General features: G+C 38.6%; 1 protein-coding gene across 18 annotated transcripts in view; it reads left to right on the top strand.

Moving 5' to 3' along the window:
* Positions 1 to 25880, top strand: part of DST (dystonin) — a 336699-nt gene extending 310819 nt beyond the window's left edge. For 7 of the 18 annotated variants that reach the window (XM_060689235.2, XM_087882458.1, XM_087882457.1 and 4 more), the window contains 12 exons: positions 2391 to 2520; positions 2876 to 3039; positions 3971 to 4133; positions 5327 to 5481; positions 5613 to 5687; positions 7230 to 7247; positions 13156 to 13273; positions 19120 to 19188; positions 19929 to 20128; positions 20619 to 20729; positions 24431 to 24554; positions 24857 to 25880. In XM_060689235.2, the coding sequence (XP_060545218.2) occupies positions 2391 to 2520; positions 2876 to 3039; positions 3971 to 4133; positions 5327 to 5481; positions 5613 to 5687; positions 7230 to 7247; positions 13156 to 13273; positions 19120 to 19188; positions 19929 to 20128; positions 20619 to 20729; positions 24431 to 24554; positions 24857 to 25122 (1593 nt within the window). In that variant the 3' untranslated portion in view covers positions 25123 to 25880. The remainder of the gene's footprint in view (positions 1 to 2390; positions 2521 to 2875; positions 3040 to 3970; positions 4134 to 5326; positions 5482 to 5612; positions 5688 to 7229; positions 7248 to 13155; positions 13274 to 19119; positions 19189 to 19928; positions 20129 to 20618; positions 20730 to 24430; positions 24555 to 24856) is intronic. The other 11 variants (XM_060689244.2, XM_060689245.2, XM_060689248.2 and 8 more) reach the window with 6 other exon arrangements.
* Positions 25881 to 27134: the final 1254 nt, after the last annotated feature.

The following is a 27134-nucleotide window of genomic DNA, read 5'->3' as shown; positions in this document are numbered from 1 at the left end:
AGGAGCTGAGGGAGATGAAGCGCCGGAAAAGACGCCTAGAGAGTAGTTGGAGGGCCAGTCGTACTGAATCTGACCGGACACTGGTAAGATCTCATATTAAGAATTACCTAGTGGCAATAAAAGCAGCAAAATGCACTTATCTTGCTGCTCTTATTGCGTCATCAGATAACCGCCCGGCCGCCCTGTTTAGGGTGACCCGCTCCCTGCTCCACCAGGAAGCGAGGGAGGACCCCTTGGAGGGAAGAGCCGAGGATTTTGTTCAGTATCTGTATGATAAAATCACTCAGATTCGGGAAGATCTGGACTCTGACTGGGTAGATCCAGCGGGGATGACGGGGGCAGGTCCTGAGAATGTTATCTGGGATGAGTTTGATTCTGTGACCCCTGAGGACGTGGACAGGATTCTGGGTAGACTGAATGCGACCACATGTTTGTTGGACCCGTGCCCCTCCTGGTTAGTGCTGGCTTCCCGGGAGGTGACGCGAGGCTGGCTCCAGGGGATTATAAATGCTTCATTGGGTGAGGGTGTCTTTCCCGCCGCCTTGAAAGAGGCGGTGGTGAGACCTCTCCTCAAGAAGCCTTCCCTGGACCCGGCAACATTGGCTAACTATCGTCCAGTCTCCAACCTTCGCTTCGTGGCGAAGGTTGTTGAGAGTGTGGTTGCACGACAGCTTCCCCAGTACCTGGATGAAACGACGTATCTAGATCCGTTCCAGTCGGGTTTCAGGCCCGGGTACAGCACGGAAACGGCATTGGTCGCGTTGGTGGATGATCTCTGGAGGGCTCGGGACAGAGGTTGTTCCTCTATCCTGGTCCTATTAGATCTCTCAGCGGCTTTTGATACCATCGACCATGGTATCATGCTGCACCGGTTGGAAGAGTTGGGGGTGGGAGGCACCGTATTACGGTGGTTCTCCTCCTTTCTCTCCGACCGGTCGCAGTCTGTGTTGACAGGGGGGCAGAGGTCGACCCCGAGGCCCCTTATATGTGGGGTGCCACAAGGATCGGTCCTCTCGCCCCTTCTGTTCAACATTTATGTGAAGCCGCTGGGCGAGATCATCCGTGGTTTTGGGGTGGAGTACCATCAGTACGCTGATGATACCCAGCTGTACATCTCCACCCCAGACCACCCCAACGATGCCCTTGAAGTGATGTCCCGGTGCCTGGAGGCCGTACGGATCTGGATGGGGAGAAACAGGCTCAGGCTCAACCCATCCAAGACCGAGTGGCTGTGGTTTCCGACGTCCCGATATAGTCAGCTGGTGCCATCGCTGACTATTGGGGGCGAAGCATTGGCCCCCACGGAGAGGGTTCGCAACTTGGGTGTCCTCCTGGATTCACGGCTGTCTTTAGAAGAGCACTTGACGGCCGTGACCGGGAGGATTTTTCATCAGGTTCGCCTGATTCGCCAGTTGCGTCCCTTTCTGGATCGGGACTCGTTACGCACGGTCACTCATGCCCTCGTCACCTCCCGTCTGGACTATTGTAACGCTCTCTACATGGGGCTCCCCTTGAGGAGCACTCGGAGGCTCCAACTGGCGCAGAGTGCGGCCGCGCGGGTGGTGATGGGAGCAACGTGGCGCTCCCATGTAACGCCTCTCCTGCGCGAGCTGCACTGGCTCCCGGTGGTCTTCCGAGTGCACTTCAAGGTCTTGGTTATCACCTTCAAAGCGCTCCATGGCTTAGGACCTGGCTATTTACGGGACCGCCTGCTGCCACCAATAGCCTCCCACCGACCAGTACGCTCCCATAGAGAGGGGCTCCTCCGGGTGCCGTCGGCCAAACAATGTCGACTGGCAGCCCCCAGGGGGAGAGCCTTCTCTGTGGGGGCACCTACGATCTGGAACGAGCTCCCCCCGGAGATACGGAGGATTCCGGATCTGCGTACCTTCCGTCGCGCACTTAAGACGTTTTTATTCCATCAAGCTGGCCTGACCTAAACTTTTCCTCTTTTAAATGGAATTTTAAATTTGGTTTTAATTTATTGGGGTTTTAAAATGTCTCAGCCAAATTTATTTAATTAGTTTTATCTTTATTTTAAATTTTGTATCTACATGTTTTATTTTATGGCTGTTCACCGCCCTGAGTCCTTAGGGAGTAGGGCGGTATACAAATTTAATAAAATAAAAATAAATAAATAAAATAAATAATTCCCTTTTCCCAGTGTTTTTGTAACTTTGAACCATCACTAAACAAACTGTTGTAAGTCAAGAACTACCTGTATTGATACAGATCTTAAGGTAAATACTGAAAAAGTCATGTGTGATGCTTCAGCATTATGTACATATGATAGGCTCCATAGACCACTACATCAAAGATGTTGTTTTGCTGAGTATTTTTCAGGTTATTTTGATGCAATGTTAGTCAAAGTAATCGCTGTTTAATTGCAGACATTCATGGAAGAAATGACCAGAAAACAGCCGGATGTAGATAAAGTTACAAAGACACATAAAAGAAAAGCAACTGAAACTAGTCCAATCCAATCTCATATTCCTGTATTGGATAAGGGAAGAGGAGGAAGTAAGTAATGTTCTATTGTGAGGCATTGAGAGTATCATATTTCAACATTACTTGGCTGTTTATAGATTGCAGCAGTAATTCACCATTGTTTTATCGCAGAGTGGTTTTAAGCTCTCTTTTTTTTCTCATTTAAAAAATGGCAAGAATAAACTAGGAGTTGACAATTTGTACTACTATGGCCTCTTGTATGTGACTCAGCCATCTGGGTTTATAGCTGCCCTCCATAAACAGAACCGAAGTATTATTTGCAACCAAACAAACATATGTGTCATATTATTTTTCTTCTAAATTGCTTTGAAAGGTATAGTTTTGATGCAGTTTTTGATGCATATGTAATTCAGTTTATGTTTAACAGGAAAACGTTCTACAATCCCGAGCATATATCCTTCAGGTGCTCAGACCCAAATCGAGACAAAGAATCCACAGGTTAACCTCTTGCTCAGCAAATGGCAACAAGTCTGGCTTCTGGCCCTGGAGAGACGAAGGAAACTTAATGACGCCTTAGACCGATTAGAAGAGGTTAGTAATAGTAGTTAAAACAGCCACCCCAGGGCCTTAATTGAAGTTCTGTTTCATGCATAAGTGGCAGTGGCATTCCTCTTGAGCAGTGGGGACCAGCCATCATCACCTCTGATACTCAGAGGTTATGTGGATAGCTGTTGATCATCAGCGCAGTTACTCTTATGGTTTGGAGAGAAAGTACCCACCCATACATTGAGTACTCTGCACGCTCCATAGAACGACAGGGCACCCAATGCTTCTGCATGTACCAACAGGAAGGGTATGACACACATGACTGAGAAAATAGGATATTATTACCAACTGTTTGGATCAGCATTGCCTCTAGATGAGATGGGTGGCACACAAATCTAAATATGGATGGATAAATGGATGGATGTTTGTGTGGTACCAAGTCATTTTCCATTCCCAGCAATCAAATGAGTTTTTACATCAAAAACAGGGACCAAAGGAACTGTAGAGTCATGCATTGGTTGGTCAAATAGTAAAATGGAAGGCAAGCACCAATAGTCTCTTCAAAAGATGGCTTCCGACCCTATTAGTCAAAGTTTAGAGTTATTTTTGTATTAGGAGTATTCGTGATGAATGCTAACTACTTTTCTTTTAAAAATTGGAAATAATTTTAAACCTTATTTTCAAATGACAGATAAGTTAACTTCTGCACATTCTTCATGCTAAGTTGATATATAGCTTGGGAGCCACAAATGAAGTTGAACTGCAGTTTGAAGGAGCCTTCAGGCTCATACACTTTGGGATACAGCTCGGAGTCCAAGATCAGAAATTCTAGGCAGGAAATAGAAAGGACTAGATTGATTTTCACTTTAGAGAGGAAACCAATGTTCACTTCTGTCCTAAATCTTAGCATCATGGATATTAGATTCCGTAAGCCAATTCATGTTTTAAATCATTTTAATGGTTTTTTTTTTTCCAGCTGAGGGAATTTGCCAATTTTGATTTTGATATTTGGCGAAAGAAGTATATGCGATGGATGAACCACAAGAAATCTCGAGTAATGGACTTCTTTAGGAGGATAGATAAAGATCAGGATGGCAAGATAACAAGGCAGGAATTTATTGATGGGATTCTCTCTTCAAGTAAGTTTTAAAACAAACCATTATTCTTAAAACTTCTGATTGCAGGTGAAGAAAAAAGAATGTGAGAGAAGAAGGCTTAATAGCACTTCTCAAATATCTGAAATAATGTTATTGCATTCTGTAGTGACCAATAGATGCAATTAGATCTAATAGCTATAACTAACCAGAGTTTAAATTAGTACAATTCAGTGAAGCATCAAGATAAATGTTTAGTAGGAAAAATGATCCATCAGAAGAACTGATAACATAGAACAGGGGTGTCAAACTCGATTACATTGAGGGCCGCATCAGGGTTGTGTTTGACCTTGGGGGGGTCGGGGTGAGAGTGGCCAGGGTGGGCATGGTCAGCTCAATGTCACTCGTGTTGGGGGTGCCTGGGGTGGCACGAGCACTCTGCCAGTGAAAACGGGCTCTTGAGCTCCATTTTCGGCAGCAATGGCCTCCTGCAACCCTCTGCCAGTGAAAACGGAACTTGGGAGAGTGCGGCCACATGCGGCCCTCCAGAGCTCCATTTTCACTGGCAGAGGCACAAAAGCACAATGCGTCAGTCCTTCGCTGTTTCCAGGGCGGCCCCGCAGTCCAGATATAAGCACCCCTCAGACCGGATCTGGCCCCTGGGCCTTGAGTTTGACACCCCTGACATAGAATGATGTTTCTTAAAGTATGGTCCAAGGAGGGTTCCCCCAAGACCCTCTCAGAGATCTGTGAAGTGAAAATTATTTACCCATTATTGAAAATATTAGCAAAAATTTAAAACAATGTGTCTGCTCTCATTTTTTTGTTGTTAAAAACACAGGAATTTTTGTGAAAAATATTTTATGTTAATATATAATAGGTTCAATATTGTTATAGTTACATGATTCAGTAAATGTTCTTCAAATGCATCAGTTTTAATATTTAATATCGATAAATATAACCTATATATACAAAAGCTCTTTTGGGGTCATCCATAATTTTTAAAAATGAGAAGAGATTTAAAAAGTTTAAGAAATGCTGAGCGAGAAAATTGTTCAAATCTTGTTACATTCATTCAGAGTGGATAGCCATCTTTTCCTGATCTAATTTTGGCTTTCCCACATCAAGCAGGAGTAGACTAGAAAGCCTACAAAATTCTCTTTAATTCTATGATTCTAGGAGTAATCTGTTCCTAAAATGTTGTAATTCTAATGTTTAGTATTATTTCTTTTCCATAGAATTTCCTACAAGTCGCCTGGAAATGAGTGCAGTAGCAGACATTTTTGACAGAGATGGCGATGGCTATATTGACTATTACGAATTTGTAGCAGCACTTCATCCGAACAAGGATGCATACAAACCTCTGACAGATGCAGACAAAATTGAAGATGAGGTATTCTATTCACCTTTTATTATGAGTATTTTCCACTAGAATTGCATAATGATCATCATACTCTACAATTTACCAATTATACAGAATGGCAAAAAATCTAATACATGATAATCTGATTATCACATTGACAGGTGACAAGGCAAGTAGCAAAATGTAAATGTGCAAAGCGGTTCCAGGTGGAGCAGATTGGCGACAATAAGTACAGAGTAAGTCTAAAAAATACATTCATGTCATCCATTGATTTATACCTAGCTACTCTAAAAAGAACCAGAAGATCTGAGTTATTAAACTAAATTTAGACTCTCTGGTTTCTGTAAATTTTCTCAAAGTATTAAAACCTATTTCAAATCTTACTAACAGTCAACGATAATAATAGTCACAACATAGACAAAGTAATAGAACATGAAGAAGCTAAATGCTCTGGGACTTTAGAATTGAAGCAGGCAAGCATTTTCCACACAATGCTTTGATAAGAAAGACCAAGAAGTCTGGATAGTGGATGTTGCAGGACATGGACCCAGCAGGATAGAGGAGAAAGAACTGGGGAAAATCATGAAATACAAAGACCTGCAAAAAGAAGTATAGAAGAACTGTGGTAAAAGGAAGCCAAAATAGTACCAATAGTAATAGGCACTTTGGGTGTAATTCCAAAACATTTGGAGCTTTAGCAGCATTGACAAAACCACCACCAGTCAATTGCAAAAGGCAGTTTTACCTTTAATATTATTATTAAACAACATCTGCCTATCTCAGGCACTTGCCTTATTAAGTGGATAAAAATGTCAAATCCAGTCTAAACATTGATTAACTGTGTGACTACCCTAATTCCTATTGTTACTCAGTTGAAATTATATATGGTGATTATCTCATGTTTTTCAAATGGATGCAGTTTTATGAGAAATGAAAGAGGTGTGAGTTCATTTAAATACAGCCTCAGGATTGAAAGTGATTTTTCCAAGACACAGTACAAAGGGCAGTGGTTGTTTACCTCAAAGAAAAAAAAATACCATGGCTGCCATTTTGTATTTCTGGGACTCCATTTTTTTTTAATAGGTCCCACCCCTTGAAAAAGTTTAAAGGCCCTGGTTTTTTTTCCCCTTTGTGGAAGACTGTTCAGAATAAATGCATGACTGAAATTAAAAGCACAAGATCATAGAGATTGGCTTTATACAGTAGGTCTGTTACATTAGAGTTCATCAACCACCCCCCAACCAGGCCGCCAAAGCAGTGGGCAAGCGTGCAAAGCTTCATTTGCACATGCATGGGATTTAGGTTGTGTGTGCGAAACCATTCCCCTCCACTGCCAAAGCCGCCACTAGCGGTCTGTGGAACCAAGAAGGTTGGCGACCCCTGTGTTATGTAATACTTATATGATATCATGCCACCAATGTTCAGGATCTTTTATTGTACTATTCATTAATATTTAAATGGTGTTCTTCCCAACAGAGTTAGAATTCAAAGATATTGAATAATATATCTCATTATCATCCTGTTCTTATAAAAAAGAACTTGTCCCAGTTTTATTAGTTAGATCAAAGATGATGCAAGGAAGCAAAAGATAAACTTGAATTCCATTCTCCATCATTTACAGTCCTAACATGTAATGTTACCTGCATGTATGTAAAGTACATATTATATTGAGCTATTTGGAATACATATGCACTTTCATAGTGTGTTCTAGAGTCATGTAGACCATTTCCTGTTAAACTAATTGTGTTTTTTTCCCCCCATTTTCCATCTCTTGTCAGTTCTTCCTGGGAAATCAGGTATAAACAGTGGAATGTACATGGAGTTTCTAGTATTTTTTTTAATACATTATCATTTCAGCTTGCAGTGATTTGTCCTCCCACTTCCTTTCACCCTGAGCTAATTCCTTGTTTGCTCAGCTTTGGTGCCTTAACAGGTGTCTTTATACTGAGAATTGCCTCTTTGCCTGTCGCTGCGTCATAATTAAGATTACTTTAAGGGAACCAGATAATAGTGCAAAAATGCTCTTCAGGTGTAAATGCTTTCAAATACTTTCTCTGTAATTTGCACTTGAAAACTGTAGTTAAGATTGTGCTGTGATTGCTATATGGAATGGCTTTTAGGTTTCCATGCTGCATCCCACTGTCAGGTAATTTTCATCACACATTTTTTTAAACTAGTAGGAAAAGGCCAGGGTACTCAAAAGCAAACCAATAGCATGCAACCAAGCTCCTTTCAGACTGTATCAATCAAAAAGGGAATTTTGTTTATTTTATACAATAGACCCTTGTTTCTGTGCTTACTCTTAGCTTTTTTTTTTAGCAGAGCAATATTATATCATTCAAAACAAGAAAAAAAAATTAAACATTTGGGGGCGAGCGGGTTTCATTTGGCGGAAAGTGACCCCAGATTTCAGCCAGGATTTAACATATAATGAGTGAACATGGATTCCACTAAGTTTGAAATTTGCACAGATGCCAGACGCAGAGAATCTTCAATTCCTTTTAAAGTCCATCTTCCTGTGGTTCTTTTTATACAGATATGTATTAAAAAGGAGTTCTGATACATAATGATAACACAATGTTATCATTATGAAACTATGTCTTTAATAATGGACATTGCTTAGGTTTTATATATAGCAGTATTAATAAAATTCTGGGATAGGATTTTCCATCTACTCCTGACCATGGAGCTCACTCAATATTTGAGGCCAATCAGACACACTCTCAGTTGAATCTTTGCTTAGACAGTTGCTATGATGAGGATTAAATGAAGAGTATTGTCAGATATACTGTCTTGAATGTTTAATAGAAATTAAACATTTTTAAACTAATCAAACTGTTCAACTGGTGCTTCTGGAGAGAAAGGCAGGTAAGAGCCGCAATAGCTGGGCATCCTTATCAAAGGAAAGGAGTTCTGTTGCATTCCCCGATTACCTAAAGGAAATATAGTAGATTTATTTACCTATTTTGTTTTTTACATTTTTGAAAGGCATGGTCAGGAATATTAAGTATCTAGATACAGGACTGCAATAATGTAGTTATTTTAACCACTACAAATAATTATGACAGGTTGTGCTTGTAAGGATTTTAGAAAAACACAACTAGAGTAAAGGATAAGTTTTCCAAAGAATACTGCAAAAAGAGGAGACTCCTCAAACAACTCCTTAGTTTTGATTGGTTAGAAACGAAATTGTGTCAGATCCCTCTTGATCTACTGCTTAAGCTTCTGGATATTGAAATGTGAATATTACAGCTTGGAAACAAGGTAGACTTCTCAAAAAAAAAAAAAGTTTTAGGAAGCAAGAAAGGATATTCTTTCCTGACTCATCTATGTGGTCATAACTTCCCACTCTGCTTTAGGAGAATAACTACAGTCAGCATTTGGATGAAAGTTGTAGTAAAGCCTGGGTGAATGTCTCATGTTATCGTTCCAATTTCTCTGGCTAATTCTTCCCAGAACTATTTAAGCAAAGTCCATTTTCCAAAGGACTCGTATGAAAAACAGTTGCTGCAGCATAAAACCTTATAAGAAGAAAGGAAAAAGTCTTCATAGCTATTTTTATTGCCATAATTTCATACAGTGCACATTCCAAACTAGCCTTTTTACATACTTCTAAAATAACGTTTTGTTCCTGGCACAGTGAGCTTTATCTGCTACACTGTTATTTGGTTCCTAAGAAGTAATATGCTTTCCCCGCTTTGCTTAAGCTGTATCTCAAGTTATATTAAAAAGTAAGCTCAGTTGTATGATTTAGCAATGAAAGATTTACTAGACAAACAATGTTTGCTTGAATTTTGAAAGATAATATTTGGCTTCTTATTCCAGTTGGACCTTTGGGGATACATACCCTCATGAAAGATCAGGCATTACATATTAGAGAAGTTGCGAATTCTTCTCATAGCAGAAGCTAATGGCAAATTGATTTGCAGCACAAGGCACTAGGGTAGATCATACAAAAGTTTTTTTAGGCAGTGATTGGGATGGAAGTGTTTAAACCTAGTGAACTTTATTATACATTTAATGAAAAGTTAACTAGTTGTGGTTTCCTGGGCTTTTTTCCCCGGGCCTTGTCTGTTCTCTCACCTGGTTATTGAAGTTATCAGGAGTGCAAATATGCTGCAGAGCAAAATGAAGGGAGAGAATAACAATCAGAGGAAATAGAAAGGGAAGTATGTTCTTCCTCTAGCTTAAAAGTAAAGTACAAATTTCTAGATTGCAACAGCCTTTTTGGCTTTACAATGCTCATTCCATGTTCCCATAACATGGGGGGCAGCACCTGGCCATTATGATCCCAAAATAACAAAACAGTGCAAGCTCTGTCCTTTTGCCTGTTTGAGCAATACAGATAATCCTACATTGGTTTCACGTCATGAGGTACTCCTGCAGCTCTTTTTTTCTTAATTTTCCTTTCCTGATACGCTGTAATAAGTAAATCAGAAGCCTCGGATTCTCTGTTGAGTATCAACCAGGAGACTGTTAAGATTCTGAATAACCAGTTCAGTTAAGTTGGCTTCCTGCCATGTTCCAGATCTGCTAACCATTGTTTTCTTGTTTGGACGTGATAAGAAATTATTCTTTATTACAGCAGGCCAAGAAAGAAAGGAGCTGTGTAAAAGCTAGAATCAAACAATAGATAAAACATCTGTGATTTAAAGATTACCAATACATGCTTAAACAATCATGTAGTACAGGGGTGTCAAAGTTGTGGCGTCACAAAGCCCGTGAGTTTGACACCCCTGCTGTAGTAAGCTTAATGATTACTGAGATCAGAGATGAAGAAAATTTATTTTTGTTTCATTTTAATATTATTATATCTAAGCACACTTCTCTAAACAAATGTTTGAATTCATATGAAATTACATATTAGAGGTTTCAAAACTTTGACTTGGAGAATTAAAGTTGATTGAATTAAGTCTCCAAATTGAGCATGTGACTCAAAAGGCTTATACAAAAGTTGTTTCTTCATAATTGATTTGGGCAATCAAATTAAAGTATCAAATGAATTCCGCTATCAGAACTGATGGTTCAATTCTGACCAAAGCTGATTTACATATTCCTGTTATATATGCATATTTGAATCTCTCTAGTTTTATAATGTAGTTCACAAATAAAAAAGAGTAATGCCAGCACCTTGAATTGAACCCAGAAACATACTGCCAACCAGTGCAACTTGTGGAACAAAGGTGTCACATATTCTGGATTAAAGATTCCCTTAATGCTCACACTGCTACATTTTGCACTGGCTGAAACTTACATGTCCTGTTAAAGGGCATCTCTGTGTGCAGCATGTTGCAGTAGTCCAGTTAGGAGGTAATTAGAATGTGAGCAGCCATGAGCAGAGCCTCTTGTTCTAGGAATAGGCACAGTTGGTAGGCGAGGCATATCAGGGCAGTAGCCATAGCTGCCACCTGTTCTTTGAGCTAGGGTTACAAGTCCAGGAGGGCCTCCAAAATTGCACACCGTTCCATTTAGAGTAGTGCAACCCCATCCAAAACAAGAGATGGAAATTTCCCATAACCAGAGGGGGCTAAAACTCAGAGCCACTGAGACTTGCTACACTTGAAGCCTGTTGTTCCCCATCCAGACACTCACAGCCTCTATACACTGAGACAGGGCTCCATAATATCCCATGGCCAGTCCAACATGGAGATGCAAAGCTGGGTATTTGCAGAATACTGATGATACCTCACCTGGAACTGTTGGATGATCTCATCCAGTGGTTTCATGTAGACATTAAACATGAGAGGGCTGAGCCCTGTGGCACTCCACAAAGCTGGGGGCCATGGGATGGACTTCCCTCCCCCCCAACCCCTGGAACTGATATGGAAATATAGCATGGTCAGTGGATTAAAGGCTGCTAAGAGGTCAAAACAAAATAAAGAAGCAATCTGTCTATCTAAATCTATCTATCTAGTCTGAATAGTAATTAACATAATATAACATAATAGTAGGAAAATTCATGGCAAATAAATATATAAACTAGAATTTGCATACATACATACATACATACATACATACATACATACATACATACATACATTTGTGTATGTATGTATGTATGTATGTACACACATACACACACACACACACACACACACACACACACACTGTGTTTTCCTGAAAATAAGACCCTGCCTTATATTGAAAAAATGAGAAATTGAATGAAATTAAAATAGATACTTATCAATCATACTTGATACTTATCAATTTTTAATTTTTAAAACTTAAAATTTTAAAAAATTTAAAACTTCATTAATTATTTGCTTTTGGATTTTTTCACACTTTAACAGCCATTTGTTTCTGTACAGTTATCAAAGGGCCTTGAAAATTGTACTTATGCATATATGTTTATATATTATGCAGTACTTAGAAGGACTGCTTCTGACCAGCAGATAGTGAGGATCATTAGAAACATAATTTTTCCATCCTCATTGTTTTCTACACCACTGCATTTTGGGAGTTGTAGTCCTAACACTTCTGCAGTCCATCAGACTGCAGAGGTTTTTATTTTGATCTTTGAGGACACCAACTCCTCTCTACCCGTTTTTTTTTTTTATTGCTTTGCTTTGCTTGTTTGCTTAGTTAAGATTAAAACTAACAGGCGTGCGAGACCAGTAGCAAAACTATTAATGCTTTTGTGGTTGGTGTTGAAAAAGGAAGCTCTCAAGGAGATGCAATCGCTGAGGAATGGTAGATATGCAATAGGTTTTATTGAAACTTTAATTATTTTTTTAAAAAAAAGAATTGAAAGATAAATTAAGTACAATTATCTAAATAGTAGAAGGATATGTGATCAGAATATAGCAGTGTAAATAGTAAGTAGCAGAAGAGAGATATCATAAATTGCTTACTCCCAGATATGAGAAAATCTACACAAGAAGAAAAGGTAACTGAATCATACCATGCAATACACTGGATATACAAAGGGGAAGTTTTCCTGAAAGCAAGAAAGCGAAAGGAGCTTCATGTCATGATTAAAGTTACTTTTTTTCTTTCCCAGGATAAAACTTTTGAGTTCTCTCCATTTTATGAAACTCATAGTGTATTTTTAATTATTTCTGCAAGGAAAGCTCAGAGAGGGTTTTTGTAATGAAGGAACAAGTTGTCTGATATAAGAACTTTATACAATCTCTTAGTACCCTGTTTCCCGTAAATAAGACATTCCCTGATAATAAGCCCGATCGGGCTTCTGAGCGCATGTGCTAAAATAAGCCTCCCCCCGAAAATTAAGCCCTACCCAAAAAAATTTAAACGCAGAGCTGGAAATCAGGTAAGACGGCAAGAGGAGCCCCATCTTGCTCCATGCACCCCAAAATAATAAGACCTCCCCGAAAATAAGGCCATTATTTTGGGGTTCAAAAAAATATAAGACAGGGTCTTATTTTCGGGGAAACACAGTATTTTTTTTCTCCTACTACATGATTTTTGAAAATTGATTTTTGTAAAATGAAACCAGCATTTGATCTTTATGTTCTGCTTCTACCTCCCTCCACCCCAATCTCATTGCTAGCTTGTGGATTAATACATTGAGTTTGACAACAGCTTTGATCATCATATGCTTAATGAAAACGTCTTTGGTAATTATTCTACTAATGATTTAAAGCAATCTGTCTGTGGCTAATTTTAACCTACTTAGCTTGGAGAAGACATTGCTGTTTAGAATATATAGGAAAGCTTTAGCTTATTTTCCTTTCTTCGGCACAGTTTGGTGATTCCCAGCAGCTTCGTCTCGTCCGAATCCTCCGGAGCACCGTTATGGTTCGTGTTGGAGGTGGATGGATGGCACTAGATGAGTTCTTAGTGAAAAACGATCCCTGCAGAGGTATGTAAGAAAATTGCTTGGACGGCACATTCAATAATTGTGTCCATAACTGCCGCCACTGCTTAATTGGAGGAAGGAAATGTCAGCTGTATCAATTCCGCAGCTTAACTCAATCTTAATTTACTTATAATGGTATACTTTTATACATATTAATATGCAAAAGTACTGCATACCAAAAAATCTAGGGGCAGAGGTGAGCAGACACAAATGGTCTTCAAATGTTTTTGATTTCAATTTCTGCCATGCAGATAACATGGATAATGGCAAGGAATGGTGGAGGTGGCATTCTAAAATAATCGTAGAAGCCTCTTGTTGGCTGAAATTTCGCTTACGTGCTGAGAAAACTGAACAAGATAGATAGTCTTCTACTTAACAACCATTTATTTAGTGACTCTTCAGAGTTACAGTGGCGCTCAGAAAAGTGACTTCCAACCAGTTCTTGCATTTACAACTATTGCAGCATCCCCACAAGCACTGGATCAAAAGTTGGGCACTTGTGGACCGGCATGTATTTATGAAAATAGCAATAACTACCATTTGTGACCACCTGTCTTAACAACAAGCAAAATCAATGGGGAAAGCTGGATTTGCTTAATGACTATGATTCACTTAAAAACGGCATGATTTGCTTAACAACCATGACAAACAGATTCATACAATCGGGCATGGCTCACCAACTTCCTTGCTTTAGCAGTGGGAATTCTGGTCTCAATTGCGGTCGTAAGTTGAGGACTACTTGTACTGAAAACATATCTACTGGTAAAAAAAGAAAGCTGTTACCCTACTGTATATGTTATTTATTTCCCCTTTTCTCCTTTCTAAGAATCTAATTTGACCTTAGAGGTGGGAGGAGCAGGGAAGATGCTAGAACCAACCATGTGGTTCTGTCAGGAAAAGCTAGCCATTCTAATGAAGTTCTCATATAGCTGTCTCCCGCCTCGAGGTGGAATGTATCAAGCAGTCCAAAATACTAGTTGGTCTGCTGCTATAGGAAGCAAGATTTTTCCCCCCACACCTATATAAAGGTAGTTCTCGACTTATAACCGCAATTGAGCCCACAATTTATGTTGCTAAGTGACAAAGTTGTTAAGTGAATTTTGCCCCATTTTACGACCTTTATTGCCACAGTTGTTAAGTGAGTCACTGCAGTTATTAAGTTAGTAACACTGTTGTTAAGTGAATCTGACTTCTTCACTGACTTCTGGCTTGTCAGAAGGTTGCAAAATCTGATCACATGACCTGAGGATACCGAAACTATCATAACTATGAATCAGTTGCCAAGCACCTTAATTTTGATAATGTGGCCAAGGGGATGCTGCAATGATCATAAATGTAAAAAACAGTCCCAAGTCACTTTTTCCAGTGCTGTTGTTTCTTTAAACAGTCACTGTCGTAAGTCAAGGACTACCTGTATTTCAGTACTGGGAGGAATGTGAGTGTTTACATTCTGTCTTCTGCCCTTTATTGATGAGATTTGGAAAATTGACAGTACAATTCATCTCCTCCTTCCAGTGAGCTGCACAGAGTGATTTCCACGCTGCATTTAATGGGATTAATCCCTCCCATGTATACCCAACAGGTAGTGGTATTGATTGTGGCTCTAGTTCTTGGTGCAAAAGTAAAAGTGAGAGGCCTCTCAGAATAGTGGTCTTCATTTGCCAATGGTAGTGAGCTCAGATTGGATATCAGATTGCTCTTCCCTTCAGCTTTCTTTTCTTCCTTGGAAGAAAAAGACTACAGTTTGGTTTTCCCCCCTACATTTTAATTCAGGCTGTAATATACCTGAATTAATTAAGGCTGGTTTCTAGACAGTTGCAGTTCTAAAAAGAATCACTCTGGAAGAAGACAGATGTCAATAATAAGTACTGTTGTCCTGCTACCTATGAGCCGCAGTGGTGCAGTGGTTAGAGTACAGTACTGCAGGCTACTTCTGCTGATCACCGGCTACCAGCAGTTTGGCAGTTCGAATCTCACCAGGCTCAAGGTTGACTCAGCCTTCCATCCTTCCGAGGTTGGTAAAATGAGGACCCAGATTGTTGGGGGTAATATGCTGACTCTGTAAACCGCTTAGAGAGGGCTGTAAAGCACTGTGAAGCAGTATATAAATCTAAGTGCTATTGGTATTGCTAGCTGATTAGCAGGAGAAAAGTGTCATTTGATTGTTCACATTAGGGGCAAAAAACTGCTTAAATTAGTATCATAAAACTCTGATTTTAAGGTTGCAAATGTTAGCTTTTAAAAATGCTTGGGTCTGAATTTAACAATCTTGTGATGATGCAAATTTTTTTTAAAAAATCTTCGTTTGCTCCTGTGGCTTGTGCTAGCAAGAAAAATGGATTCAGTCTGCATTTAGGAAATAAGAGACACTAGAAAAGCAAATAGCTGACACAGATGCAATGATTTGCATTCCTCTTTTCTTCCTTTTCTCTGGTTTTTGACTGCCCTGCCTTCCTCTTTATTCAACAAATGTCACTAGTGGTTTCTGATGTACTGGACTGAGGCAGAACTTGGTACCATGGTGCACATAAATGGACCCTATAATCAAACTCACGGCATCCCCTGATGTTTTGCAACATTTTTCCCATTTGTGGAGCTGAGGTGGGCGTGGCCTGTGTGTAACACATCTGGGCCACCAGTTTGACACCCCTGTACAGTTCAAGCATTATTACTCGGCAGTGGTGAGAAGGCCCTTTGAGGTTTTTGCGAATATTTTTCTGAATTCTCACAAGAAGCAGAAGAGGAACAGAAGACCTCACATGTGTTGTTAGTACTAAAATGGGATGATGATAGTACTAAGATGGGGCATTGTTTGGCCTTTTCTTTTCAATATTCTCAGTTAGACCTTTGCAGGTAATGTTTCTTTCTCCCAGTATATAAGCCTTTACCTGCTTAGCCTGGCAGGAAAATATGAATGTCCATAAGCAATGGTAACTCAATTGTAGCTATTTAATCATTAGTGAGAATAATATAGGATTATTTTTTATTTCAGATCGAAAAAGATATTAAATGTTAAGATGGGATATGAAAAGTAGTGTTTACATTTATCTTTACTATAGTCTCCTTCTACAAGAGAGAAGTACTATAAATTCAGGCAAAAGTCTTTTAGAACATGAATATTTTACTTCATTTATCAAATTTATACACCTCCCATCTCACTATCTGATTGACTCTGGGCAGTTTAGAAATGAAAGACATGTACAAAGAGACTGTTTAAAAAACAGTGTCAAAAGCAGCATGTATAAGGTAGAGGGAGTACCCTTAGGCCACCAACCTCCCTCAAGATTGCCTGCCACTCTTAGACCCCATGCCAGTTGGCAGAGCCAGATTTTCATTTTCTGGAAGGCCAGAAGGGTTGGGAAGGCAGCCTCACCTCTGGGGGCAAGATGTTCCATAGGGTAGGGACAGTGTCAGAAAAAGCTCTCTTCCTAGTCCCTTCCAATCGAAATTATTTAACCAATGAGGTCTATAATATACCCATTTTGCCTGACTGGATGGGGCAAGTCTTGAGACAAGACAGTTCCTTAGGTAGCCTGGTCCCATGCCATGAAGGGCTTTAAATGTGATATCCAACACCTATCGGTAGAATTGGACTTGAAAGCAAACTGACACCAGTGCAACCCACACAACAGATATGGGCAGCCTTCGGGTAGCCCCCAAACTGCTCATATGGCCAAATTCTGAATCAGCTGCAAATTCCAGATACTCTTCAAGAGTAGCCCCATGTAAAGTTCACTGCAGTAGTCCATGCGGGAGATAACCAGGACCTGAGAGACTGAAAGAAGGGTTTCCCAATCCAGGAAGGAGCACAACTGGTGCACAACATAAGGTTGTAACATGGTATAACTCATATTTTAAAAAATATAACGTGGCTATAGCTTTTCTCACTTGTAAACTAGCAGACAGGGGCTGTGTGACCTCTGTAGTCTTCAAGGACAGTACCACGAACAGCAATTTGCAGTAGTACAACCCTGAAATAACAAGGATGTGAATTACTACTGCATGTATTTTCCGTTCCATGAATTGCAGCAACTCATGTACTGGCTTTCAAATCTGGCAAAGGAAGTTCTGACCATGACTTCTGCGTGTTCTCCTGGGTAAAATGTGAATCCAGGAGAGCCCCCAGATTATGGACCAACTCTTTCTGAGAAACTGCAATCCTGACCAGTTGCAGAGGATATTGTCCTGGAATAAGAAAATTTCTGAACCAACAACTATTCCATCTTACTGGAATTAAGATTACTTTGTTTCATCTTATTTAGTGAAAACATTACTAATTAGTTTGACATATTTTGGCCAATGCCACAACACAAGCAGAGTTTTATCCCAAATCTGTTCATGTTGTTTTATACAAGCTGTGATCTCTAACCTAGAGCCTGACTTGCCAGCTAGCGTACTATTGTCCATATGCAACATGCTAAGAACATCAAGGCTTACAACTTATTTTACAACATTAATGGATCATCAGATTAGAAAATGAATCTCCAACTCTATTTACAAACCACTCTCTCCTGCCAAAACTTACATTTCTGTGTACACACCCTCCTTTTTTCCAGCAGACATGACAAAAGAAAAGACAAGGGGTGGAGGGAACTAGATAGACTCAGAATAAGGGGAAGGGATTCTTTCATGGGGAAGGGAAGAAAAGAGAAAGGAGGAAATAGACATTTGGTGAGGTGACAGTAAGAAATGACTGGAAAGGAAAAAGAAACTATAATAAGTTGTTTCAAAAGGGTTAAACTAATAAAATTAGCAGCTAATACACAGGCTAACAAAGCAAAGGCATTCTAGTTTTGAAACACAGGCAGTTTCTACAAATAGGTGTTGAATAAGGAGACATGCTCCTTTTTTTTTAATGAACACCAATGTTTTGTAACACAACCAGATCTTCTTCATTTTCTATACAAATTAAGAAAAGGATTCCTTTAATATTATATTTTGTGTTGTCATAAACAAACTTCATCTTGTAAGAAGAATGAAATTCTTTTAAATACCAGTGTATAGAAATACGGAAAGTTTTGAATTGTTTTTTGTGGTTTGCTGAAATAAATTTCAATGTCCCTGAATAGGAATCTAAAATGGATGTTTTTAACTTTCCAAAGAGTTTTACAACATTAAAATGAGATATTTCATCCATAGTGATCCAGGTTAGCCAAGCAGGATCTAGCTAACTGGAGGGACTCGAATTCAAATCCATCCTCAGCCACAGAAACTCACTGGGTGACTTTAGGCCAGCCAGTCTCAACCCATTCATTCCCACAGAGTTGCTATTGCAGGAAAAAAATGTGCTTTCGGGAGGGAGTGATTTGTAGGCCACATCAAACTCCTTGAGAAAAGATTGAAAATAAATTAACAAATAAAATAAATGACATTTATTTCCAAGCAGAATAGAATTTTTAAGACTGACCTCACTCAAGAAGGAGAAGAATAAGATTTCAATCTTCTGAAAATCTATAATTTAAAAAAAACACAGTGTTTAGAAAGATATGTGAATAGTAGTGATTATTGAAATACTGTGTGGCATTTTGTCTTCTTTTTCAGGTTGGCACGGTTTGTTCCATTCCTTTTCTTTTTTGTTTCATTTCTTCATTTTGACAGAGAAGTGTTGTTTTTGTTTGTTTTTAACATAGATGGCATTGGAAGTATTTGCTATTGAAATCATACTAGGAGTCTTTGGTATTTCCTGAGAGACTTGATCTCGGGTAGGAAGAGCTAGCAAAAAGTTGTGTCAGATTCTCTTTCTTGCTCTTCAGCTTTGAGTCTCTTGCATATGCATCTGCTGTGATTGATTCTTCTTCTGCTAACAATTTTCTTTTAATATGATCCATGTCCTGTGTCATTTTTTCTAGTTCATCATCATGGGAGTAAAATGTTACGTTCGGAATCAAACTCTTCAATTACCACTCAGCCTACTATAGGTGGGCAAATCCCTCTCTTTGTCTCTCCTGTTCTTATTTTCTTTTCAATTTCCTTCCCGCTCTGCTTCAATATATATCAAAATCTGTTTTAACAAAACGCTTCACGTATTGCAGTTTTAGCTTAACATTTGCTGCACTGGGCTGGTGCTTGAAAGCTTGCCTCTAAATTTAAATAATGACTTTGAGAAAATGTCTCAAAAGCCATTGCTGCTAACCCAAAGAGGCATCAAACGCTAAACATGTTTACGCGTCTGATCCTTGTGCATTGTCCTCTCATATTATAACAGCATTCCGTTGGTATTTAACATCCAAACCCTTCCTTAGAGTTTGGGAGTTCCTATTTGCGTTGCATGTTACCAAACTGTATGATTTCTAGTTTAGAATTAATATGGTTTACCCTTTGCTCTCTCTTGTCTGCTTATCATAGCCAACATCTGTTTCTGAATCACCAAAGAAGCAATAGCATTAGTTGAGTGGGTCCTCAGGTTGTGTCTGTGCCTCAGTAACCAAATAGCATGTTGAGCCATTCCATTATCATGCTGATTTATGTTGACCGTGGTTCATCTTTGCTGGCCTAGAGCATTAGATGCGCACAGTGAACTCTTTTCTTTCAAACGCATTACTAATGTGTTTGATTTGTTTGGCTTATTTGTTGAGACTTGGCAAGGCAATGGTGTGTGGAAGAGGAAGGGGAGGCAAATGATCAGATTCCTAATTTATCTTCTTTTCATTCACTGTAGCAAAAGGGAGGACAAACATGGAGCTCCGAGAGAAGTTCATGTTAGCAGATGGGCCTTCCCAAAGTATGGCTGCCTTCCGATCAAGAGGACGTCGATCACGTCCTTCTTCGAGGGGCGCTTCTCCCAACAGATCCATGTCTATATCCAATCAACCTGCTCAAGGAACTCCAGTTTCAGCTCTTGCTGCTAGTACACCCAAGGTACAGTTTGAATAATCTTTGATAAGACTTGATATACATTACAATAATCTTTAATGTTACTTAATAGGATTGAGCCCAACTGAACATCAGTTAGTAGCAATATAGTTACCTTAAAACCAATAGGGAGATTTTAGTTATTTTTTTCCAAAGACTCTAACAAAGTTTTTTATTGTTTCCTCCTCTCCCCTGCCTTACAATATGCAGCGGTCATGCAAGACTGGGAAAAAACATGTAAGCCATTTAGACCACAGAACCAACTTGTTCAAGGAGTGAAACATTTATACCCCCTCCCCCCACCATTGCATTTTAGAAAACACACATAATCCTTTTCCATACAGAATGCTTGTCATCACTTGCTCCTGCTCGGTTTTGATGTCTTGTTTCAGACTTTTACTGTGAGATTCATTCTTCATAACCTGACTGTTCCATTTCATGACATTGTTTTCCAACAACTGTTCTTCACATTGTGATTTGCCATTGTTTCATACAGACACCCCAACCTTTAACACGCAACTATGGTAAACCATGGTTGATAAACAGCAAAACGTCATCTCCTTGTAAACCATCAGAGTGCTCTGAATATCAAGTATCATCCACAGAGGTACAGTAATGGACAGATTTTTTTTTTTTAGCCTAACCACATTTCCTTCACTAAAACTATCCTGTTAGCTAACAGTGATTTCCATTCCTTATCAAGTGTGCTGTACCTTCCATATTAATGCACTCTTATTTGTTTTCACTCTTCTGTCCATCAATTTTGGTTTCCCCCCCCCTCTTTTTTAAACTTGTAAATTAATCAATTGTTGGAAGTTTGTTTGACTCCTATTTGAGCCTTGCTGAGCATGTAGTCCTTGTCAAAATAATAATTGATTTTATACTAGTGAAATTTATAGATTTGTATAAATTTATATATACAAATTTATAGATTTGTATAAATTTATATATAAAATCTTTGTTAACAAAGACTTACATAAAATAACAGATATCTTCATTCCTATGTTTGACAGTAAGTTAAATATAATTGTATTTGATTATATCTCATTGATATCAAGACTAATTGGTTCTTATTCGTAAATTAGATTGCAATCTAATGTTATTTTGCTTGTTGGAAGGGTAAAACGTGTATAAGTTTAATTATTCAGATAATTTAACCTATCCAACACTTAGGTTTAAGTCAGGAAATTTATTACATTAAAAATGACTGGGAAAATCTATTAGCAATATAATTTATAAAACTCTAAAATGTACAATAATAAATATAAATTTGAGGTGTTCTAGCCTCAAATTTCACATACCCTCAGCTGGCCTCCAGCTAGCCTTCTTCAACCTGATAATCTCCTAATGAGCTGGAAATCAACTCCCAACACCTTCCTGCTGAATGAATATTACGGGATTTGTAATCATGAAGTTATGTGACACCAATTTGGGAGATTATTGTTAGTGTGTCACTCCAGGAAAAAAAAAAGATTTGCCTGCAGGGTAACGTTTCAATTCCCAGGATTTCTTGCTATAACACTAGAGAATTGGAGTGGCATGCTGTGGATTGGCCCATAGGGTACAAAGAGTCCTTGTTCCTACAACATGAAATTTTCCATCTCATTTGTATCATTTAGAAGAGGGAAGAGGAATGGGGAGGAAATCCACAATTCCCCATCTTTTGCCCTGACGAAGATGAGCCAAAGCCTAATGAGTTCACCTGCCAAAAGCATTGATTTACCTAAAAGCATCTTGAACAAGGATCTCATTTTGGCCCTTATGAAATGTATTAACGGATTTAAATAATTACATACTTCAAATTATGCAGAATATATTAATTTAAACCATATAATTCCTACTAAATATAATCTCATATAATAATCACATTTCTGTATAGATTATTACGGCAGTTAGAACAGAAAAAATACCAGATTATTTCTGCTGATTTAAGTATAAAACTATATGGAATATGAATTATTGTCAATTTTTTAAAATACAGGTAGTCTTTGACTTTTAGCAACCATTCAAAATTACAGTGGTTCTGAAAAAAAAACTAAAAAAACTGACTGACAACCACTCCTCACCCTACCACCATTGCAGCATCCCCATAGTTCACATGCTAAAAATTCAGTTGCTTGGCAACCGGCTTGCATTTACAACAGTTGCAGTATCATTTGTGATCGCCATTTGTGACCTTCCCAGCTGGCTTCCGACAAGTAAAGTCAATGGGAGAAGCTGGCTTTTCTTAACAACCACATGATTCACTTAACTGCAGTGATTCGCTTAGCAAGTGTGGCAAAAAAGGTCATAAAATCAGGCACAACTCACTTAATCACTTTGCTTAACAATTAAAATTCTGGTCCCAGTCATAAATTGAGGAATACCTGTACTTCGTTCTATTTAGTCCTGTTCTTAGCCAATAGCTAACTATAACACACACGCAAAACTTTCCTCAGCATATTGAACTTGTTGGAAAACTTTAATTGGCAAATATTACCATTATTGCTGGTAAACTATATTGAATGTCATATTTGGGACAGAAGAGGGGTGCTGCAAAAATTAATAATTCTAAACATTGGTGAAATTGAGCATTAAATTGTTACCGCACATTGAAAAGTATTTATACCACCTTCAATATTACTGTATTCATGTCACATTAAACCATATTATTTTGGAATACAAATGAACAAAATACCTCCTCCTATCAACGGGAGTATTTAAATAAACCATAGAAGACATTTCAGTGATTTATTTAGCCTGGGGTTCATATTGGGAAGTCTGGCTTCTATTATTCCCTCACTAAAAGATCAGAGGGTTCCTTTGAATTCCATCAATTTAGGCATCTTGCTTCTTGATGTTGAACATTAAGAAGAGAGTTTATGACATCACGTCCCAACACTTTTTATACATAGACAGTAAGAGTAATATTTATTGTAATATTTAGTTCATTTCTTTTCAGTCTCCAAGCAAAAAAGGCACAGATGGTACATTATGTCATGCCCCCATGTGCAAGGTTTTATACCACCAACAGCATGCTGAAGGAGATGGGATTTCAGTTTTTGCACAATGTTTTGAGTTACACTGGCCAGAACATAATGTGATGCCTGCTGGTGGACAATGGAACTCTTTTTCATCCATAAAAATAACATTTCAGATTTTTTTAAATTACTGTTCATGGACAGTATCTGCGTTTAATCATTTTTAGAGTAAACCCATTGATACCAATGCAACTTTTAAGTCATTCACAATTAGTCAAGTCCCGCTAATTTCAAGACATCTGTGCTAAGTCTTGATCCAATGAAATGTATTTGCATTTTTGTAGATGTTAATTAAATATGTTAACTAGAAATAACTCCAGAAGGTGCTATATGTTTATCCATATGGATTAGTACAGATAGTCCTCGACTTACAACCATTTCTTTAGTGACCTTTCAAAGTTACAATATCACTGAAAACAGGTAACTCATGATTGTTTTCACACTTAGGACTGTTGCCGCATCCCCATGTTCACGTGAACAAAATTCAGATGCTTGGCATGAATTTATGACAGTTGCAGTCCCACCTTTTGTGACCTTCTGACAAGCAAAGTCAATGGGGAAACTATGTTACTAATTTAACAGCCGCAGTGATTTGTGTAACAACTATGTCAAGAAAGGTTGCAAAACGAGGCAAAACTCACTTAACAACCATCTGGCTTAGCAACAGAAAATTTGGGCTCAATTGAGGTCATAAGTCGAGGACTACCTATATTGATCCAGCAAAAATACTAAAATAGATGAAAGAATACATTTATGCATTATTGGATCCTGCTGCCAGAAAGGAACAATATTTGTCTCCTTGGGCCGTATGCAGGATATAAGAGATGGGCCCAGGTTGTAAAGACTCAGAGGGCCTTTGAAACCTCTAGTCTTCCATTTTATGGGCTCAGTTACACTGCTTATACTGTGGTTTGTGTGACAGGAAAAAAAAATAGCTGCACCATAAACAGTAATAAATGTAAATACACTATGAGCTTTCAAGGGCTGTAATTGACTTCTCTGAAATCTGATCCTATATCTTGACATGAAAGAATTGTTTGTTCATATACTGTAGTCCCATCAGTGTATATAATAGTTCGATACATTGCACAGACAACAAGAGACAAGTCCCTACCTCAAGAAGGCAGCAATAAATACAGTCTCTCTCTCTCTGTTTTCCTATTGACATGTTTCTAAACAGTGCTATCTGGTCAATTTTGGTAAAAGCATTCTCTTGTGATTTGGGTGGAGTTCCAAATTCAGCCCTGTTCAATGCATGTGCTTTATTCAGTACTCTTATATTCTACAGGGAACTCCAATACAGGGGAGTAAACTTAGACTTCCAGGATATCTTTCTGGGAAAGTTTTTCATTCTGGAGAAAATAATGGCCTAATTTCAACAGCAGCTACAAGAGCCAGAGCACATTTTGCAGGTGAGTGTTGGATTTGCCGGGATGGGGCACCTGCTTGGGCACATCCCACTTGCAGAAGTTGAAAGGTTCTGTCTCTCCCTTAGCCTTCAATCCGTAACTCTTTTTTTTTTTTACTGCTATATAAATCTTACTACAATCAAGACGTGTCGTTTCAGCCTGGAATGCTATGAAGCAGTAGAAGGTGCCAGTTGCATTTACCTTGAGTCAGACAGAGTTCAAGTATGTGAGAAGGCCCTCTTCAGAAGCAGCCTCCTTTTTGCTCTGTTCCACTAACCATGGATGTCTTTCATCTTGTCTTGCAGAAACTAGAAAAACATCAAGCAGGCCTGGAAGTCGTGCTGGAAGTAAAGCCGGGAGCAGAGCAAGTAGCCGCCGGGGCAGCGATGCCTCTGACTTTGACATTTCAGAAATCCAGTCAGTGTGCTCAGACCTGTCAGAAACTGTACATACCCCAATTAGACCAACACCCCGGCCGAATTCTCGGTCTGCCTCGGGAAAGCTTTCCAAAATTCCAACTCCGCAAAAACGATTGCTGGTCAGAAAATTAGACAGGTCCTCCAAGAGATAATGCAATTGGCTCCTCAAAGTCTTTTCTTTTCTTCTGTGCATTAAATATTTAAGTTTCTAAGATGTAAATTATCCTGTAGAAATTATTGTGAAATATGACGAGAGTTGGATTTTTAATTTTGCAGATGGCCTTATTTGTGTATCAGTCTTGTTATTTTATGTGTATAGTTTTTGTTAACTTTTCTTTTGTTTATGCCATATTCTATGTGAATAGGAGAACATTTTTTTAATGTAAACTAACAGTTGTTTGCAGTAACATATAGAGAAATCACTAAAAGCTTTTACCGCTAACTCTTTGCATCATACATCCGCCTGGCCTGTTGCTTCATCATTTACAGTAAAGGATACCTCAGAACTTGATCTTCATACAAATGACAAAAACCTAAATAATACGTTTTGAACTAACAATGTGGACGTTAATGACATGTGACCGAAACTTAAACAACATTGTGAAGACACAGTTCTTTTTGCCATTATATTAATTAAACAATTTCTTCCAGTAAATTCATACATATTGCAATATATTCCCATGGTTTTCAGTGTGCTGTTGCTTTAAAAGACGGCAGAAACAATCTTGGTCCGGGGAAGCGGGGGTTACACTAGCATTAGAATATCGGTATAACCTGCATTCATTGTAATGTGAGGTTTTCTTTTGCTTGAGTGGATGATAGCTTTGTATCATTGGACTCATTTTATATCAAAGCAGTTTTGCTTGCAGAAAGAAAAATATACAAAATAAATCTTGTCCACTTCTCTTTATTGCTGTGGTTTTCCTTTTATCCCAGAGAAAGAGATGTTCTTCATCATGGTTGCCTTGTATCTGCTCTGAAAAATGCAAACCGTTTCGTCAAGACAAAAATTGCCTATTTATTTTATGTTAAAAGGCATCTCCTCCCCCCATAACAAAAATATCATCTATATTATTTGTTTCTTATCTGCAACCTTGGCCTTCCCCATTTCTTTCTGCTTTTATCTGCAGAAAAAGTTTCTCCATTTCTTTTAAGTTCCTGATGTGATAGGTTTTTCACATACTGTTGTATCCAACTGTTCACATAGAGCTTTTACAATTATTCTTTTCTATTTGTGGAAAGGCTCTTGATCAGGAGACACCTCTGCTAACAAAAAGATATTCGATATGCTTCAGATGTCTTTGTACCAGAATGCTGGAAATCAGCCAATACAATACTTGTTTTTAAAAAGGACTTGAGGGTGGGAAGTGTAATCTGAAAAAGTGGCAGGCTGATTAACTTAAGGTCTATACCAAATAAACTGTGCAAAGCCATGCTTTAGTTGAAGCATCAAGCATATAGCCAGACATATCTTTAGCAAAGTTTTAAGTTTTCTCACTTTAAACATACATTGGATGTGCCAGTGGTAATAAGTGAAGTTTATTTTTACCATATGGTGCCTTTTGATGAAATTCCTTATTGGAGTCACTGAATAAACAGGCTTGTTTCATAGATTGGTAAAAGAACATAAAGTAGAAAATATGGATAAATGGTTGGTGTATATTATGAAAGAACGAAAGCCATTGTTCTACAATGGGACCATATAGTTTCAACTGCCTGGAAGATGAGAGATGACTAGGTTTGCAATTGACTCCAAATTATCAACAGGTTTACAATGCAAAAAAGGTTCAAAATGTAACTAAGCAGCCTGAAGAAGTAGTGTTAAGATAATAAATGTAGTTTAGCATAAGCCGGAATGAAATGATATACATGGGTGCAAAAATTGCTACCTTGTTAATAGACAACTTCTAGGATTTATGCTGGAAGTTGATCAATGTTCAGAAGTCCAGCTGAAAGATTGGTGATGTTGGGGAGGAAAATTTTGTCTCCATAATAGTTGTTGTTTTTTTTTTTTTGTTTTGGTACTCAATGCACAAGCTAGAACTGGTGTTGGTTGCCTCGTGCTATTCCTTATGGGAAAATTTTGTTTGATACTTGTCATTTTTGGTATTTATCCTGCCTCCCAGAACCAATGAATGAGGACCGAGATACCACTGTATTTAAT

The sequence above is a fragment of the Pantherophis guttatus genome, chromosome 1 (genome assembly GCF_059756535.1).
Source record: "Pantherophis guttatus breed Tessera chromosome 1, ASM5975653v1, whole genome shotgun sequence".
Taxonomy (NCBI): Eukaryota; Metazoa; Chordata; class Lepidosauria; order Squamata; family Colubridae; genus Pantherophis; species Pantherophis guttatus.
This window is presented reverse-complemented; position numbering and strand designations above follow the sequence as displayed.